Raw genomic sequence first — 16,084 nt, forward strand, 5'->3', positions numbered from 1 at the left:
TAGCAGCGAAAGAGACATTTTTTTGGGGGAAATCCAAGCATGCGCGCATCTTTACAGACACACTGTATGCTACCAGCGAGAGTTGCGACTGGGAAAGCCGGATACCGGCCGCTCAGAACCTACGTACAGGAAGCATACACGAATACACATACATGCATATCTGAATAAGGTCTATGTTTATTATATATCCAGTGAGTTGTGTGCATGTAGACACTTCCGGGTGGCGGAGGTAGCGGCAGAGAGAGAGATGCTGTGGTGCCGTAGAAACGTTTTTCGTGGGTCTGCCTGCACTTTCGGCAACCACGCGGCAATGCAAGAGTTCCCTCCACTAGGCGGCAGCCCCCTGTTGATGAGCCACAGAGGACCAGCGCGAGGAAAAACCGGTGTTGGAGATTCGGAGACACACAGGCCGCAACCGTTCAGGCAAGCTGTGTTTTTTGGGCGTCCGCCCTCCGCTTTCGAGAAGTTGGAAGGCGGTGCCGGGCGTCCGAGATTTACCAGAACGAGGGCGAAGGTGCGCCCGAGCACACACAGCGCCCCGCTCTACCCCGCGCGTACGCAGTCGCGACGAGAGAAGAAACTCCAGGTGCCTCTCTTCGGCGTTCTCTCCTTTTTCTCTGCTCCACCCCCTCCAGTAGATATCCGCACACACCTGCCTAAATAATACATTTATGCATATATATGTATATGTATATATGTATATGTATATAGATGTATGTGTTCATGTATGTATATGTATACATGGATATGTATATATGTTATATGCATAGGCAGATGTACGAATATGTGTATGCATCTCCTGCTCTGTCTCTCGTTTGTTCTCCCTGGCTGTTTCCTTTGGCTTCGCGCCTGAGTTATCGTTCCGTTTTTGCTCCAGTCTTGGCAGCGTCGCGTCGGTCTCGTCGTCCTTTCGCTCCCGCGCTCTAGACCTCACTCTCCGAGCCTCGCTTTGCTTCCACAGTGCCGCGTTCTGCTGACGTCTCGCGCGGGCCAGCTGAGTCCGAGATCGACTGCGACGCATGCAGTGCACGTGGCGATCTCGAGGGGATTTTCGCCCTCTCGCAGACAGGCGTAGTGGAACAGATGTCCACAGAGGAAGGCTGCAATGGCGCCTGGACTTGGGCCTTGGCGGACTTTGTCGGCGGACGAGCGACAGACGACGCGCGACGGCCCGTCGCCTCGAGAGGTCGCCGCGTAGTACGCCTGCGCACCGCCTCCGCCTCCCGAAGAGCGAAGAAGCGGCTTTCGAGGCGCAAGGCGCGAGGCCGCAGCTAGCGACGAATGGGAAGATCTGCCGGCGACAAGCGATGCATGCGTGCTTGGCGGCGGAGGGAGCAGCAGGTGGCCGTGACACGCCGAGCAAGTCAGCGTGGCTTGCGAAGACACGGAAGAGACAGCGTTCCCTGCAGAGACAACGTTGATCGCGATCGCTCGCCGGCGCGCCGCCTCGACTTGGCTAAACAACGCTGAAGTGTCTGCGTTCGCCAGGGAGGAATACGCGTCCAGCAAGCTCTGTTGGTAAGATAAACCCCTCAGCATACTCGCCTACACACAAGCGACACAAACAAATACTTCACCCGGTTATGCCGCCCTCGATTTCAACGTCATTCGCATTCGCTGCGTCCCAATACACGCGTGTGTCGCGTATAGAGATGCCCATAGGTGGGGTTTTATGCATGAATGGACGCAGGCGTGGATTTGCCCGTGTGTCCTGCAGACGGGAGTGCAGAGACATTTATCCAGTGGGCGTGCGGTTTTCAGCCAGTGAATCGGCACTTTGCATGCAGAGCGGGTCGGAGCGGCGAAATCGCGCTCGCTGCATGCGCGCGCCTGCCGGACTGCTGGTGCGTTCTCCCCTCGTTTTTGCGACTCAGCCTCGACACAGACACACAGAGACACATCTCCACCTTTTTGCTGTGTATGTCGCCCTTCGGGCACGTTTCATCTACGCGCTGTGCGCCCGGCAATCGGCCTCCGGCCCTGCGAGCGGCTTACGAGCGGTCGCTTGAAGACGGCCAGCTGAATGCGCCGGTGAGTTTTGGTGATTCGCTTCAGCGTTTCGGGGAGCGAGGCGATGGTCATCACTCCTGCATGCAGAATGGCGGAGAGGAGCTCGGAGAGGACCAACTCGTAGAGGAGGCCGCGGAGCGTCTTTCGCTCTCCCTTTTTTCGTTTTCCCCCGGGCGCACTTTCGCCGCCTCGCTCGCTCGCTTCGCAGACCGCCGCCGCCGAAGCTGCCGTCGAAGCTGCAGCTGAACCGACGGAGTTGAGCAGCTGCGGAAAGGCCTGCTGGGCGTGGACAACCAGAGTGAGGAGCCCGAACCAGAGATCCTCCAGCTGTTGCTTGTGCAGGAGGTGTGCATTTCGGTTGCCTATCCAACTCGCCACCTCAATCAGCCGGAAGAGAGATCCGACCTCTTCGATGTGGATCCACCAGACCGCCTGTCGCCCCTGTTCGTCCTCTAAAGACGAGAAGATTGCGGATGCGCCTCGCGCTGCAAGACCTTCCCGCTTTCGCCTGTCGCTCTCGCGCCGAGACGCTGAGCCGGGGAAGCCAGCCGCAACGGGCGCAAGCGCGGCGGCGCCCGGCGCGTCGTCTCCGGGCGACTGCCGAGATGAAAACGGGAGAAGGAGATCCGCGAGCTCCTCTGGTAACCCAGCGTCGCGCGCAGGCGAGATGGGCGAGTGTACATACACCCCACAAGCCCCAGAGGGCCGGCGACCAGCGGACAGCATCATCGGGGGGAGATCGCCTTCGTCCAGGCCTGCCTGCGTCGCGTGGGGGGTAAACGGCGCCCATCCAGCGCTCGCGCGGCCCCGCGACTTCCGAGTTTCCGCGGGGCCTTCTGCGTTCACCCCCCGCGCGAAGGCAAAGTGGGTGGAGTCGCGCTGGTAGTCTCCCTCGCCACAGTGGTTGGCGAGGCGGTGAATCGGATGACTGGGGGGGTAACGCGGCAGCAGCGCGCGAAGCAGCGGAAGAATGCTAAAGTCGGGAGTGAGGAAGAGAGACCGCAGGCGTTCGAGACCTTGAGAAAAGGAGTGGTGAAAGAGACGAACGATACCCTAAACAGCAGAGGAGGCGAGAGACACAGAAAGAGAGCCGGAACACGAAATGGAGAACGAGAAAAAGAGCGTCACCGGGAGGCGCAGAAGATTTGCCGAGAAAAACGAAGAATCGCGAGGAGGCAGAGAGGCCCATTCGCCGAACAGCGGATGCCGAAACCGATGTCGAACCCTCAAGCCTCCTCAAAAACAGACACCGTCTATGAAACGCAGTGAATCACAGAAGAGCGGCAGCAGGAAGAAGGGAAACCCACGAAAGAAGATCGACGACATAGTTGGTGGAGAGAGACAGAGACAATCTCCATCGAAGACCACCGCGACGAGCGGCTTCGCAGACTTCGACCAGCCAGAGAGTCAACAAAACCGGACACTTGGTAATAGTATGACAGTCGACACCCCACCCGAGCGAAGAAGCAACGGGGGAGAGGACAACGAGGAACGACGAACGCAATGCGTGCATTGCCACATACCCGAGCACGCGGTTTCTACCGGTTCACTGCTCACCTGGAAATCCCCTGCCCGTTCCAGGAGATACGCGCATGCATCGAGGACTTGAAATTCCTCACAGACGCGGAGACACGCAGCGAGAGGCAGACGCTCCTGCTGCTGCAGCACTTGGCAAACGCGCCGAGGGTCGTGCTGACAGAGGAGGCGGATGTACCTGAGAGCGCGAAGAGTGGACGACGGGCAAGGGGACAAGTCATGCCGTGTGCGGCAATGGAACGGCAAAAGCCCGCGAAAGAAAAGACCGAAACACGCAGGACAGGAGACCTAACTAGCGCGCGATCTGCCATGCGCAAGAAGGCGGCGGAGCGCAAGAAGCACGGCGGCAAACCGAGATGGACAACGACATGAGACGCCATAGCAGAGGGAGACTCGGGGGAGGCAAAGACACCCGGGAAAGGAGATAGGGGCGAAGACTCGCGACATGCCGTAGTGGAAGGAGACGGATGGCAGGGTGAGAGTCGAGGCAGAGCGAGGGGCGAAGGAGCGACGAAGGACAAAAATGCGAAGGCGACGAAGAAACAGAAACCGGAAGAAGGAAGGGAAAACTGAATACCTCAAATCGAACAACCGCAGACGAAGAGCAGTCCCTGAGAGAGGACCAAGTATGAGCGATTTCTAAACAAACGAAGTGACGGCGACGGCGAGGGACGCAAAATCGGCGAAACTGAAGGGCTCTTCATAGGCGGCTTGGCTACCTGACGAGTTGACTGTGGACGAACGTCCTTTGTTCGGCGCGAGAGGCGAAGAAAGAATTGCTGCCGTCAGCCTCGTCGTCGCTCTGGCGCACGAGAGCCTCGAGCAGTTGCAGCTGGAGTCTCGGATGCGCGTCGAGGAGGTCGACGATGGCGCTTGGACTCTGGAACAGGACGAGGCTGCTGGGTGCGTCCTCGCCGACGCCTGCAGACGTTTTCCCCTTCTCGCTCTTGATCGCGTCGAACCCGCGGGGGCCTGGCCGCGCGAGACTGCTCGGATCTGCCTCAGTCACCGGCGGACCGGCAAGCGCCTGCTGCACTTTGAAGATATCGCATATAAGCCGAGCGCTCTTCGTGCAGTTGAATGCGACGAGCTGCGGCAGGTGTCGAGACACCGCGCGCAGGAACCGTAGTCGGTCGAGAAGGAGTCCCCGCCACGGCAGGCTGGTGTCTCCGTTTCGCGCGGCTCGCCCTCGCGCCTCGTCGCCCCCTTCATCGCCTTCGTCACCGGAAGCGAGGCCGTTGTTCGCCCTCGGTTGGGCGCCCAAGAGCAGCGCACGAATGAAGACGAAAACGTCCTGCGGTTCGTCTGGCGGCTGCCCGATCGGCCCCTCTACGGCCCGCGACCCTGTGTCGCTGCAGGCGTCTGACTGACCTCCCTCTCCTCTGTCTCGCAGGCCTCGCGGCGTCTCCGTGCCGCCCTCGGGCGCCGCCTGGCCGCCGGCGCGAATCCAAAGGCCGAGCGCTTCGTCGTAGTCGCCCTCGGTTTCGTACAAAAGCGCCGCAGCTCGGAGGAAGCGCCGGGAGACCATAAGCCCCCGCTCGCTCGCGTACAGACTCAAAGCTCTTCGGATTTCTCCCCTCTCGTCTTGGCCCGCGCGCCGCGCCCGCTGCCGCGCCTCCTCCGCCTCTCGATCCAACACCGCCAGCAACAGCACTTCGCGGTCGCTAGCCGCCCAAGGCCTAAAGAGCGAAGAAGAGGAAGGAGATGAAGAAGAAGAAGAGGAAGGAGATGAAGAAGAGGAAGAGGAAGAAGAGGAAGAGGAAGGAGATGAAGGAGAGGAAGACGAGGCAGGCGCGGCGCTGGGGTCGTGAGCAGGGTGGGACTGTGCGCGCATCGCTTTGCTTGGCTCCGCTGTCGACGGCAGGAGCGCAGACAGCCGCTGTTCATCGAGCGCAGAGAGGGGTCGACTGACGAGGAGGCGAAGGAGACAGAGACTCGAGGGCGCGTCAAGCAGGAGAAAGCGGAGGAGCGCGCGACGCAGGGAAGGCAGAGGCGGCAGCCAGGCGCGCAGGGCGAAGAACCCGACAACCAGCAACCGCCACAACACAGTGTGCATGTCCTGTACCGTGGCGCGGAGCTCCCGCGTCAGCTGCGCCAGTGCCTCGACGCCGTCCTCTCCACACGGAGACTCCGCCGAGGACGAGAGCTGGAGACAAGACGAACCTGGAGGACAGGGGAAAGAGCGGGGAGTTCGCGGGGCCCCGGCGCGTTGCAGGTCGGCACGCGCAGCTGTGAGCGTCTCAAGGGCGGTCGAGTAGGTCCGATACTGAGTCGCTGCATCGACGACGCAGTCGGCAATTGCGGGAAGAAGCAAACTCAAGACAGAGAGAGCGACGCATCGCTGTTCCTTCTTCGCTTCAGTCTCCACAGACGGCGCGCCGGGCGGGGCGTCGGCAGCAGGAAACGGCGGCGCCGCCACTGAGCCAGTGGGCAAGGCAGTTGCATGCGCCAGCAGCAATGTCGAGAAGAGATGAAAGGTCGACCGAGGTGACATCATGATCAGCCGCTTGAAGATTTGCGGCGAGCTCCACCCCGGCGGCCGTCGCTGCTCGTCTCGCTCTTCGAGAGATCCGCCGGGGCCAGACCCGCACTCAGCCGCAACAGGCGAGAAGAGGAAGTCCAAGCGTGCGCTGAGAGCCTCGAGCGAAACAGAAGAGCGCCGAAACAAGTACTCAAGAACGCTGCGAAGCGCAGGAGACAGAGACGCAGAGAGCGACGGAGGAGAGAGAGACGCGCCGGCGGGAGAGGGAGACGCACCGGCAGGAGACACTTCGCGCCTCCGTCTGGGCACGTCGCGGGCGAGCTCGCAACAGGCGCCCCGCTGCCAAAGCAGGCCGACTGCGCGCCTCTCCGCCAACGACGGCGTTCCGTGCGCGGGAAGATTCCAGTCCGCGCCAGGGTCGGCGTCCTCCAGACCGCAGCACTTGCGAGAGTCTCGGCCTGGCTGCAGCCCATGCAGGGGATACGGAAGATTCAGAGAGGTTGAAAAGAGGAAGAAAAAGAGCTCCTGTGTCGCGCGGAGATTCTCCACATCGCCCGGAGGCACAAAAAGAGGCAGTGCACCAAGTGACCCTACACACGTCGCCCAGCCTTCCGGCGCAGCCGAGAGTGCCCCAGAGTCTCCCTGCCGTCTCTCCCCGTGGTCGCCCCCAGACTGGGGAGGAGACGAGGCGGACGAGGAAGACGGCAACGCGTTTTGGAGCCCCAGAATGAACTTTTTGAAGATGGTGTGTTGAACGCGGTAAGCGTCGCCGATCAGGAGCTCGAGAGGCGTGCGAAAATCCGAAAACGCTGAGGCAAACCCAAGGAGAAGGACCACCGAAAAAAACCCTGCAGAGAGGTGCAAAGTTGAACAGTGGACTGAGGGCCTGCAAATACACACTTTCAGTACATAAAAAATATACACTTGAACTTACAAATAAAACCCTCAACATTATCTCATTTCCCCGATATATGTATAGATATACACAATATACATATATATATATATATATATATATATAGATAGATAGATAGATAGATAGATAGATAGATAGATAGATAGATAGATAGATTTGTTTGTGCAAGCATATCTACAGGTTTGGCTGTCCGTCGTTCTCACCTTTGCTGTATGTTAAGCAGACGCCGAGCCACATACGGTGTACAGACATGAGCTGGAGAATCTGAAGGAGGTCGACGGCTCCTGCGGCGGCCGCCAGACTTGCGTCTTCACTCTCCGCCGCGAGGTCTTCGGCCGCCTCGTCGCCCTCAAGTCGCTCTTCGTCTCCGCAGGACAGGTGGTCGACGTCTCTGTCTGCTTGCTTTGGACGGCCTCCTGGTCGCTGCATTTGAACGCCGAAGAGACGCATGATAACGAACTGGAGAAGCGCGCGGAGGAGGCGATACTTGAGTAGGTTTCGCGTGAGTCGCTGCTCCGCTCCCTCGCCTCTGCAGACCTCCGCGCTTGCTGGAGCCTCCGTCGCGACGAGGTGTATGTATAGTGGACGAAGAAGGGAGAAGCGCTTCTCGCACGCTCGGCCTTCGTGTCCAGCGGCATCAAACAGCGCGACGTCGTTTTCGTCTCTGTCCGCTCGGCCGCTGCGGCCGCGCTCGCTGGGGGACAGGGCGCCCACAGGTTCTTCACGCCGTCCGTCTTGGCCAGGGGCGCGGAGTGCGTTTCCGAGTCTCTCCGCGCCTTCCTGCGTTCTGCCTTCTTCGCCGACCCGTCCCAGCTCGCCCGCGCGACTGCGAGACCTCGCCGCGTCGAGGAGGGAAGCCAGCAGACTCTCTTCCGCCGCCGCGTCGGCGCCGAGGAGTCGTGTCAGTTCCAGCAGAAGGCGACCGCGGGAAGGTTCGCCTCTCTCCGCGTCAGCACCACGTCCCTCCACGCTGACGCCTTGCTGACTGTCCCTTGCTTGACTGTGCACTTCCTCGTCGCCCTCGAGAGCCTGAATCGTCGCCTCCAGTTGCGCCTCAAGGTGGGGGAACAAAGCTGTCAAGACGCCGGGGTCCAGGGCCGACGGGGGGAGCTTTCCCATGACCAGGTACCGAATGAGAAGAGAGAAGAAAATCTGTCGAACTGTGTCTCCGACCGGAACGGAGACGCCTTCTGCAGAGCCGCCCGCGTTTCCTTCGTCGCCTTCTCGCTCGCGGGGCGCCTCGGTCGCTCCTCGCTCGGGCGTTCCCGTCCCCGCCCCGCTCCCACCCGGCCCCTGGCGAGAAGACGCAGCTTCGTCCTCGCTTTCCAGTTGGTCCAGGAGCTTGGAGAAAGAGCGGAAAATCGCGCCGTTGAGGAGCGGATACAGCTGCAGTGCGACAGAGAGCTCGAAGGCGCAGAGCGCCAGGAGACGGACGACGCCCAGCCACAACCGGTCGCCGTCCTCGACTGCAAGGGAAGATTCACGTGGCGAGGACGAGGAGAGAAGAGAAGGGAGAAGAGAGGACAGAAGGCGCCGGTGCCTCAGCGTGGAGAGACAGAAGGCGCGAAGGAGCGAAGAGGCCAGAACGCGGAGCGAGAGAGCCTGCCGGCGGACGAGGAAGTTCGAAGAAAACGAGAGAAGCGGAGGGAGACGGCCCTAAAGAAGGAAACGGAAGGAGAACGAACGCAGAGAAACACAGCACGTAGAAGGCGACCAAAAGAGTGAGAGAAGCATACCTTTTGCTGATCTGCGTCTCTCGCTGTTTGTGCGTTTGGGCGAGATTGTTGCGGCAAACAAGAATGATGACACGAAAACCGCGTTGCCCTCCCTCCGAAGCGCCCTTCTGCTCCTTCGCCCTAGCCACGTGCGTCTGGGGGAACATCTCAAAGGCAGCTCTTTTTGTCTCCACTGTCTCCGGTGTGGCTACAGCCGCTGCGTCCTTCCCTGGATGCGGGACACCGTCCACGCGGCTTGTCCCTTCTTCGCCTTTTCAAGCGTCCATTCGTTTCTGTCGATACGCTCATCGCCCTGCCTCCCCGCACCCCTTTCACTCACGTCGTAGAGACACTTCACAACGGAGAGAATTTCCACACCGCGGCCTTGAGCGAGGAGCGCTTCGACGATCTCTAGCCAGGAGCGAAGGCGGACGACGACAAGGCCCTGAGCGAACGAAAGGGAGAGAAAAGGCAGCAGCGCGCGAAGCAGTCGGGGTAGTGGAAAATGCAGTGAGAGAGACGCCAAGCAGCAAGGAAGAAGGAACGCAGAAAAAAAGGAAGCGGGGAGAGCGCCGTGCATGTGCAGAGCCGCTGCGACCTTAAAAAATGGGAAGACCGAGACGCGCACAAAACAGCAAACGCGACCTGGAGGGGGAAAGGAGAAAGAAGGCGCGCACCAGACTGTGCACACGGAAGAAAGGGGAAAAACGCGGTCCGTTCGAAGGAGAAGGTCGGCCAAGAGGCAACGAAGGTGAGAGACCGAAGAGCGAATATGATTTTCAGAGTTGAACGCCTCCCCGGCGTTCGACGACACATTTGTTCCTCTCGCCTTCGCATGTTTCTCGCGTCTCACCTCGAGACCGACAACCCAAACCTCTGTGGCGCCTGCGTCGCCCGGGCACCGTGCCGTCCGTCGTCCCTTTCTCTGTTCGGTTCCTTCACGTGACTCGGCATCGCCGCGCTCTTCGTCTTCAGCCGACAAGAAGATATCCGCGAGCAACGCCTTCTCGCGGGCGATGCCGCCGTACCCAAGAGAAAGGGACCTCGCGTAGGAGGCGGCGAAGACCGGAAGCACTTCGGCGTTCTCGCCAAGGCCTCGTCCTTCCGATTGTCCCCCTGCATGCGCCTTCTCGTCGCCCTCGCCCAGGGGTCTGCTCGCGGGGTTGGCATCCCCAGGTCTCTTGGCCCCGAAGAGCAGCCGGTGTCTCGCCTTCTCGCCGGTGCCGCCCAGGAGCCCCCAGGCCCAGCCGCCGTGAGTCGCCGACGCGAGCGACGCTCCGCGGTCGTCGCGTTTCTCGCACCGTTTCTCGCGCTGTTGACGCACCAGCTGGCTGATGAGGCCGACGTCTGTGAACCGGTAGTAAACCGGGTTCGCGAGAGAGACGTCGACTTGCTGGAGAAGAACCAGCTCGACAGACGGACAAGTGAACGCGGCCGGTCTCTTCACAAGCTGGTAGAAGCCGAGCATGTTCACAGAGTTCATGACGCAGACGATGGAGTCGCCGATCCCCTCGAGACTCTGGATGCGGTGCTCAAAGGTGAAGATTCGCTGCCCCGGCGCGACGACCAGCCTGTGCCCGTCGGTCGGCGGCTCATCGAGACCGTTGCCGCGCGAACGCGACGCGGCAACCGCAAACAGCTGCAACTCGTTTGACAGTCCCACGGCGAGGACTGGTTCGTCAAACAGGCGCTTCTCGTGGACGGCGGCTCGCAACCAGGCGATGCAGGGAAGATCCGGCAGGGCTGTCTGGTGCTGCGGGTCTTGGCTCGGCGCTGCCTCGCTCTCACTCTTCTTCTCGGGTCCGCGACCTCTGAACAGCGTCTCCCGCCGTCCCTCGCCGTCCCTGGCCTGGAACACCGTCGAGTCGACAGAGGAGAACGAAGAGGCGTGCATGCTTCTGGGATCGGTGCGCTGCTCGGGTCGCGCGCACGGCTGCTTCGCCGCCTGCAGCGAGCGGCCGCGCCCGGTCCGACCGGCCTTCAGAGCCTCTCTCTCCGCTTCAGCGCGCTCGCTCTCCTGCGCCAGGGCGGAGAGAGACCCGACGAGAAGGTCCACGCGGTAAACCAAGGACGGCTGAGGCCGCAACGCGAGGAGCAGAACAGCGTTGCTGCACGCCACAGCGACGAGCTGGGCCTCGTCCGCAGGATGGGCGTCGCCACAGAGCTCGTCCGACGGCGCAGCCCCGCCCTCGTCGTCCGAGGCGGAGTGTCCAAGGAGCGGCAGCGCACGCATGCCGCGCTCGACCGCGTTGCCACTCCGCACTCTGGAGCCGGCGGGGACGCCCGCGCCCCCAGGGGAGGTCGCGACGGCCGCACGGCACGGCGGCAGGCAGCGGATGTCGAGGATCGCGCCGAGAGCTCGGACGCCCGGCGTTACGAAGCGCCGCTCACACGCCACGGAGAGAAACGCTTTCTGGAAGGAGAGTACAAACAAGTCGCCGCGCTCGTCCGCTGCGAGCGCGACCGCGAGCGCCCCGGACGGAAGCACACTCGCTCGGCCCAGAGACTGCACGGGCCACAGGTGGGACCCGTAGGTCGAGGCCGCACCGGGACCCGACGCGGCGGTCTGCGCGGGTGCCCTGCGACGCCCTGACTCCCCTCGCGGGTCGAGGGAGACGAAACGGAGACAGCAGACGCTGCTGCTCTTGGTGCTTTCCGCCTTTTTGGAGTCTGTGCCTCGCGGGTCGCCGGACGCAGACGAGGGCGAGACGCCGCTGAAGCTCGCGGCGTTGCCCGTGCGGCCTCGTGAGGCTTCGCCTCCTGTCTCCCCAGGGCGGCTGGAATGATCGGATTCGTTGTCGGGCGTCGCGCCGGAGCTGGAGCCTGCGGAGTCCTTAGACAAGGCCAGCAGCGTGGCCTGGTACCCGCGGAGGAGCGGCAGGCGCTCGGCCTTGGCCTGGGCAGCAGACGCGTCTGACGCACTGGCGTCGTCGCTCGCGTTCGGCGGTGTGTACGTACACCCGGGCGGCACCTGCTGGCGCTGCGCCTTGGTGGCGTGGATCTCGTACAGCGCAATCGCGCCGCTCTTGTAGCCTACGAGGAGAAAGCGGAGACTGTCGGAGAGGGAAATGGACGAGACAGCTCCCAGCTTCTCCTCTTCGGGTGCGCCTGTCGCCGAGATCTCGCCCAGACTCAACGAGAGAAAAGACGAGGGGGCGGCACTCGACGGCGACGACGCGGCCTGCTGCCGAGCAGACGCCGGCGGGAGGAAGAGAGGAAACGCCTGGGACGAAGAAAAGAACGAGAAACTCTGTCTCGAGTCCTGGTCGGAGACAACTGGCAACGCATGCACATCCACTAGGAGGGCAAAGCCTCGAGAGGTGCCCATCGCCAGCAGGTTCTGCGAGCTGTGGAAGCACGTGGGAAAGCCCACAGACGCCACGAGAGACTGTAGCGAAGCGAAGCTGCCACACACACACACACACACCGGTCACTGCATGCAACCGAAAGAAACCGCGCGACCGCCATGTCTGAGGAGTCACACAGAGCTAGCTCGCTCAACGCACTACAGTGGGTGCTGGCACTCAGTGGCCCACGCACACATGACTTATACCTACTTATATATATATATATATATATATATAGATGTATAAATATTTTTACGTAGAGTCGTTACTTCAAAGTATGCACGTCGATACGCACTCACGTATCCACTTGTGCCCAAGTCGAACGGGATCCGTACACAGAGAGTTCAGCGCTGTGCACTCAGACCCCGATACATATTCGCCTGTATGGGCATTTATGAATACACGCGTACATGGTTTTTCCAAACCCCGCCTTTCTCCCACTTGGCGCGCTGACCCATCGCCCTGTTCCGCCCTTTCTCTTTCCCGCAGAGTCACACTGAACTTCACTGTCTGTGCCATGTTTTTCCGCGGTGCTGTTTTGGCAGTGTCCATGGCCTGACAACGACTATTGTCTTGCAAAACCGGGAGCCGTCTGAAGGTTAGAAGGGCTGGCCCTTGGCACAAGTTTTGTTCATGCATCTGTCTCTCTCTCTGCATATGTCACATATTTATAGATAGACGCTGAGTCCCTTACCCTTGAGCGACGGCATCGAACGGCCCCATGGCAGAGTGGCGCGGAGCCGGGACGATCTGCGTGGCCCCGCGACTAGGTGTCTCTTTGCCAGAGTCGTCTGAGCGTTGTCTTGACACTTTTTCACGGGTCCCTCTTTCGTTTTTGCTGTCGCTTGATCTCTCGCTGCTTCCCGCCTCAGCTGCTCGACATGAAGGCGGAAGGAGGCTGTCGGCAGCCACTCTGTCGAGAGGCTCTGGAATCGCTTCCCTTTCGCGGTCTTCCTGGGCATGCCTTCGCCTTCTCTGGCGTCGCGAGTCGCGCTTTCCCGAGTCTCGCCTCTCAGACATCCACCCCCTCCCTTCGTCCCAGATCCCGACGGCGCCTTCCCGGGCCAGCGCGAGAGCCGCCGTGAGCGCAGCCTCCGCGCCCCAGGTGGCGGCATGCGCGCGGCAGGTCCAGCGCAGCGGCGAGGCTCTGAGGAGTTGAAGCGAAGCTGCGCGAGAAGAAGGAAGAGGCGCGCGAGTGACTGACGAGAGGAGACTCCGTGCGCGACCTGTCTTGTCCTTGTACCGCGGGCGTCTCTGTCGGCGCTTTGGAGACACGCGCCTCAGCGCTTCACTCGCCGTGGAGGCGGAGCCGTCCGACAAAGAGGTGGAGATTGACCGGGAGCGAGAGACAGAGACACCCGACCGAGAAGAGAAAGAAGACAGCTCCGTCGTCTCCCCCTCGGAAGACGACAGACGCTGCAAGGCACCGTGAGAGGTCGAACGCGAGGGCGAGAACGAAGGCGCTCGCCGACGCCCGGAGATCCCGCCAGTTACCCACTTCTCCATTCGCGAAGCGGATGCATCTTCACCCTTCGCGTTCTCTTGTTCGCCGTGGACCTGGGAACCACAGCTGGACCCTCGCGGGTTCGTGAAACCGGACGAAGGAAAACATCTCGAAAGCTTCGACGGGGTTCTCCCTGCTCGGTCTGCTTCGAGGCCTCGTCGACCTGAAGGCTGACGCGCGTCTTCCCCCTGAGGGAGAAAAGTGCCACGGACTGAGGAACCCCCCGTTTGCACCGCAGGCGCAGATGGAGGCAGAAGGTTCCTGTTTTGACACACAAAGGGCGAGCAGGGAGAAGACGCAATCGAGAAGAGAGAAAAGAGAGCCCAGAGTTGGACACCCGTCACAGAAAGGCGAAGGCGCAACACGCAGAAAAGCGAACCGCCATCACGCCACTGAGACCCTCCGTCTTCGTTTCATTGAGCCTTCAGGATCGTCCTTGTTCTGCCTTCTGTGGCAAATGCTCGTCTTTCTCAGCGGGAGGGTCTCCCTCGGCTGCTATACTGCGCTCTCGAGATGGCTGCTTCTTCCTCTTCCGTTCATGTCGAAAACGGGCTCCACCCTCTTCGCAGCAGAGCTCCCCCTAGGCTCGATCGATTCCCCCTCCGACCTCGCGCTGTGCCTCTCCCCCCTTTGCGCACCCGTTGCCTTACCTGATCCACTCTTCCTCCTCTTCCTCCTCCACGTCGTTCAAGATTTCCTCGACGGTCCTCGCCGTCCGAACCAGCTTCGAGACCGCGTTCGCTCTGGCGTCGCCGCCCGGCTTCTCCCCCTTTGAGGCGGCGACCCCGGGAGAAGAAACAACTGTCGAGTCTGCTGCTTGGTTGTGTGCGTCAGCGCGGCTGGGAGAACCACCTGCCTGCGAAGCGTTTGGAGTCCGTGCAGGATGTTCAGACACGTCAGCAAAGTGCGAGTTCCGTTGCCGCCGACGTTCATCTCCGGCTTCTGTTCTTTCTGCGTGGCCAAAGGATTTTGCATGCGTCGCTGTTTCGGTTCCGCCTCCAGCATCGGAGCTCGGCAGTGTGCGTGATTCCCCTCGAGCGTTCGGTAGGCCACCCGCCAAACTGGCGGAGCGGCTTTCCTGCACTGCTGTGGGGGGCTGAGCCTCGCCCAATATAAGCCGATCGAACTCTTCATCGTCCGACAGGTCTTGCAGGATCTCTTCCAGCATCCGTTTCTTCTCTTCTCGCTCCTGTCTCTCCCTTTCGGAGGGAAGAGCAGACGGAGGCAGCGTCCCCCACTCGCCCACGTCGCGCGCCGCCATTGCTGCAGGAGAAGAGTGGACGGCACGGCGGGCGGGCGAGCGACTGGGGATCCGAGCAGGTGTCCATACAGCGTAGGTTCCAGGGACACAACGGGACAGGACGGAGCCTGGTAGGAGAAAACAGAGCGAAAACGCCACGCGGACAAGAAGGCAAAGGGGCGCGAGGACAAATGGGACTGAGACCAGGCGTTGTCCAGCTGCGCAAACGGATTCAGAAGAAAGAAGGCATTGCAGCTGAGAACCGCGGACAAAAGCGCAGGAACGAGACAGCTTGGAACCGTGCTTTCTAGCCGAGAAGGGCGCTCGGGACGGGAAAAACGACGGAGACAGGAGAGGCGACTGTGAAAAAAGGGGGGAGGCGAGGGGCGACGACGCGGTAAAACGAGAGAATCAGACGATCGCAGAGGTCTGAGGGCATGTCAATCTGAATACGGTAAACACACGAGACCCAATCGAGCAGGTGGATCAAAAACAAAGGAAACTGCACGGCATCAAAAACAGAAGACCAGGAGCGTACACCCGGTGAAGGAGCCTCAGGTGATGGCGTCTCTGCAAACGGGCAGAGCGGCACGCCGGGTGTACGCACACCCGAGACGTCGGGCGGTGGCGAATGCGCTCTCTCCGCAGGGAATCTCCCTATAGCCGCGCGTCCCTCCGTCCCTTCAATTTCTCGGTTGTGTTTGGGAAAACCCTCCTGATACACCGCGAAGAGGCGAAGAGTGTGTCCACCTGCAGCCTGCGGTGTCGAGGGGAAAATGCGAGCAGCGTTCCATCGGCAGTCCTCCAACCTCGCCGGTCTGTCGCACATCTGAAGGCGGAACTAGGAAAACAAAGCCAAGCCTTAATCGGCATTTGAGCGACCTCGCGGAAAGTCCGGTTCACTGGATCGATCCTGACGGTGCGGAGTAGCTAGAGGCCGCTATTGCCCGCTTCTCCGCAGTCCTCCTAGATGGAGGGAAAAGCGAGGAACCCCCACTCCGCTTGACGCGTGAGAAACGCGGAAGCAGAAATATGAGGACGCACACCAGGCGAAAAGCGGTCTGCAGAGGCTCGCAGGAGTGTCCGTACACCCTGGGGCACGGATGTGGCGGGAGACAAGGAGGTTCCTTTTCGTCCGAGGAAAGGGAGTTTCTGGGGAAGCCTTCTACCGCTAGCAAGGACTTAAGCACAAATGAACTCCCTGGAGAGGGGGAACTGAAGAAGAAAAGGGCTGTTTTCAGACAACAGAAGACACACCAGACGGAGCATCTGCCGACACCGCTCCGTTGCGCTGTCGTGAGAACCAGGAACCAGAAACGAGGGTGGTAAGCCAG

The 16,084-nt window shown here is 61.0% G+C and overlaps 1 protein-coding gene across 1 annotated transcript; it reads right to left on the bottom strand.

Moving 5' to 3' along the window:
• Window positions 1–930: 930 nt before the first annotated feature.
• On the bottom strand, window positions 931–14,771 carry NCLIV_041770 (conserved hypothetical protein; the record flags this gene model as incomplete). The annotated part of the gene is made up of 9 exons (XM_003881086.1): window positions 931–1,545; window positions 1,996–3,063; window positions 3,568–3,724; window positions 4,266–6,837; window positions 7,148–8,600; window positions 9,000–9,104; window positions 9,513–12,063; window positions 12,701–13,771; window positions 14,161–14,771. 9 exons carry the CDS (start codon window positions 14,769–14,771, stop codon window positions 931–933), a joined length of 10,203 nt encoding a protein of 3,400 aa, XP_003881135.1.
• Window positions 14,772–16,084: the final 1,313 nt, after the last annotated feature.

This window comes from Neospora caninum, chromosome IX, assembly GCF_000208865.1.
Source record: "Neospora caninum Liverpool complete genome, chromosome IX".
NCBI classification, from domain to species: domain Eukaryota; phylum Apicomplexa; class Conoidasida; order Eucoccidiorida; family Sarcocystidae; genus Neospora; species Neospora caninum.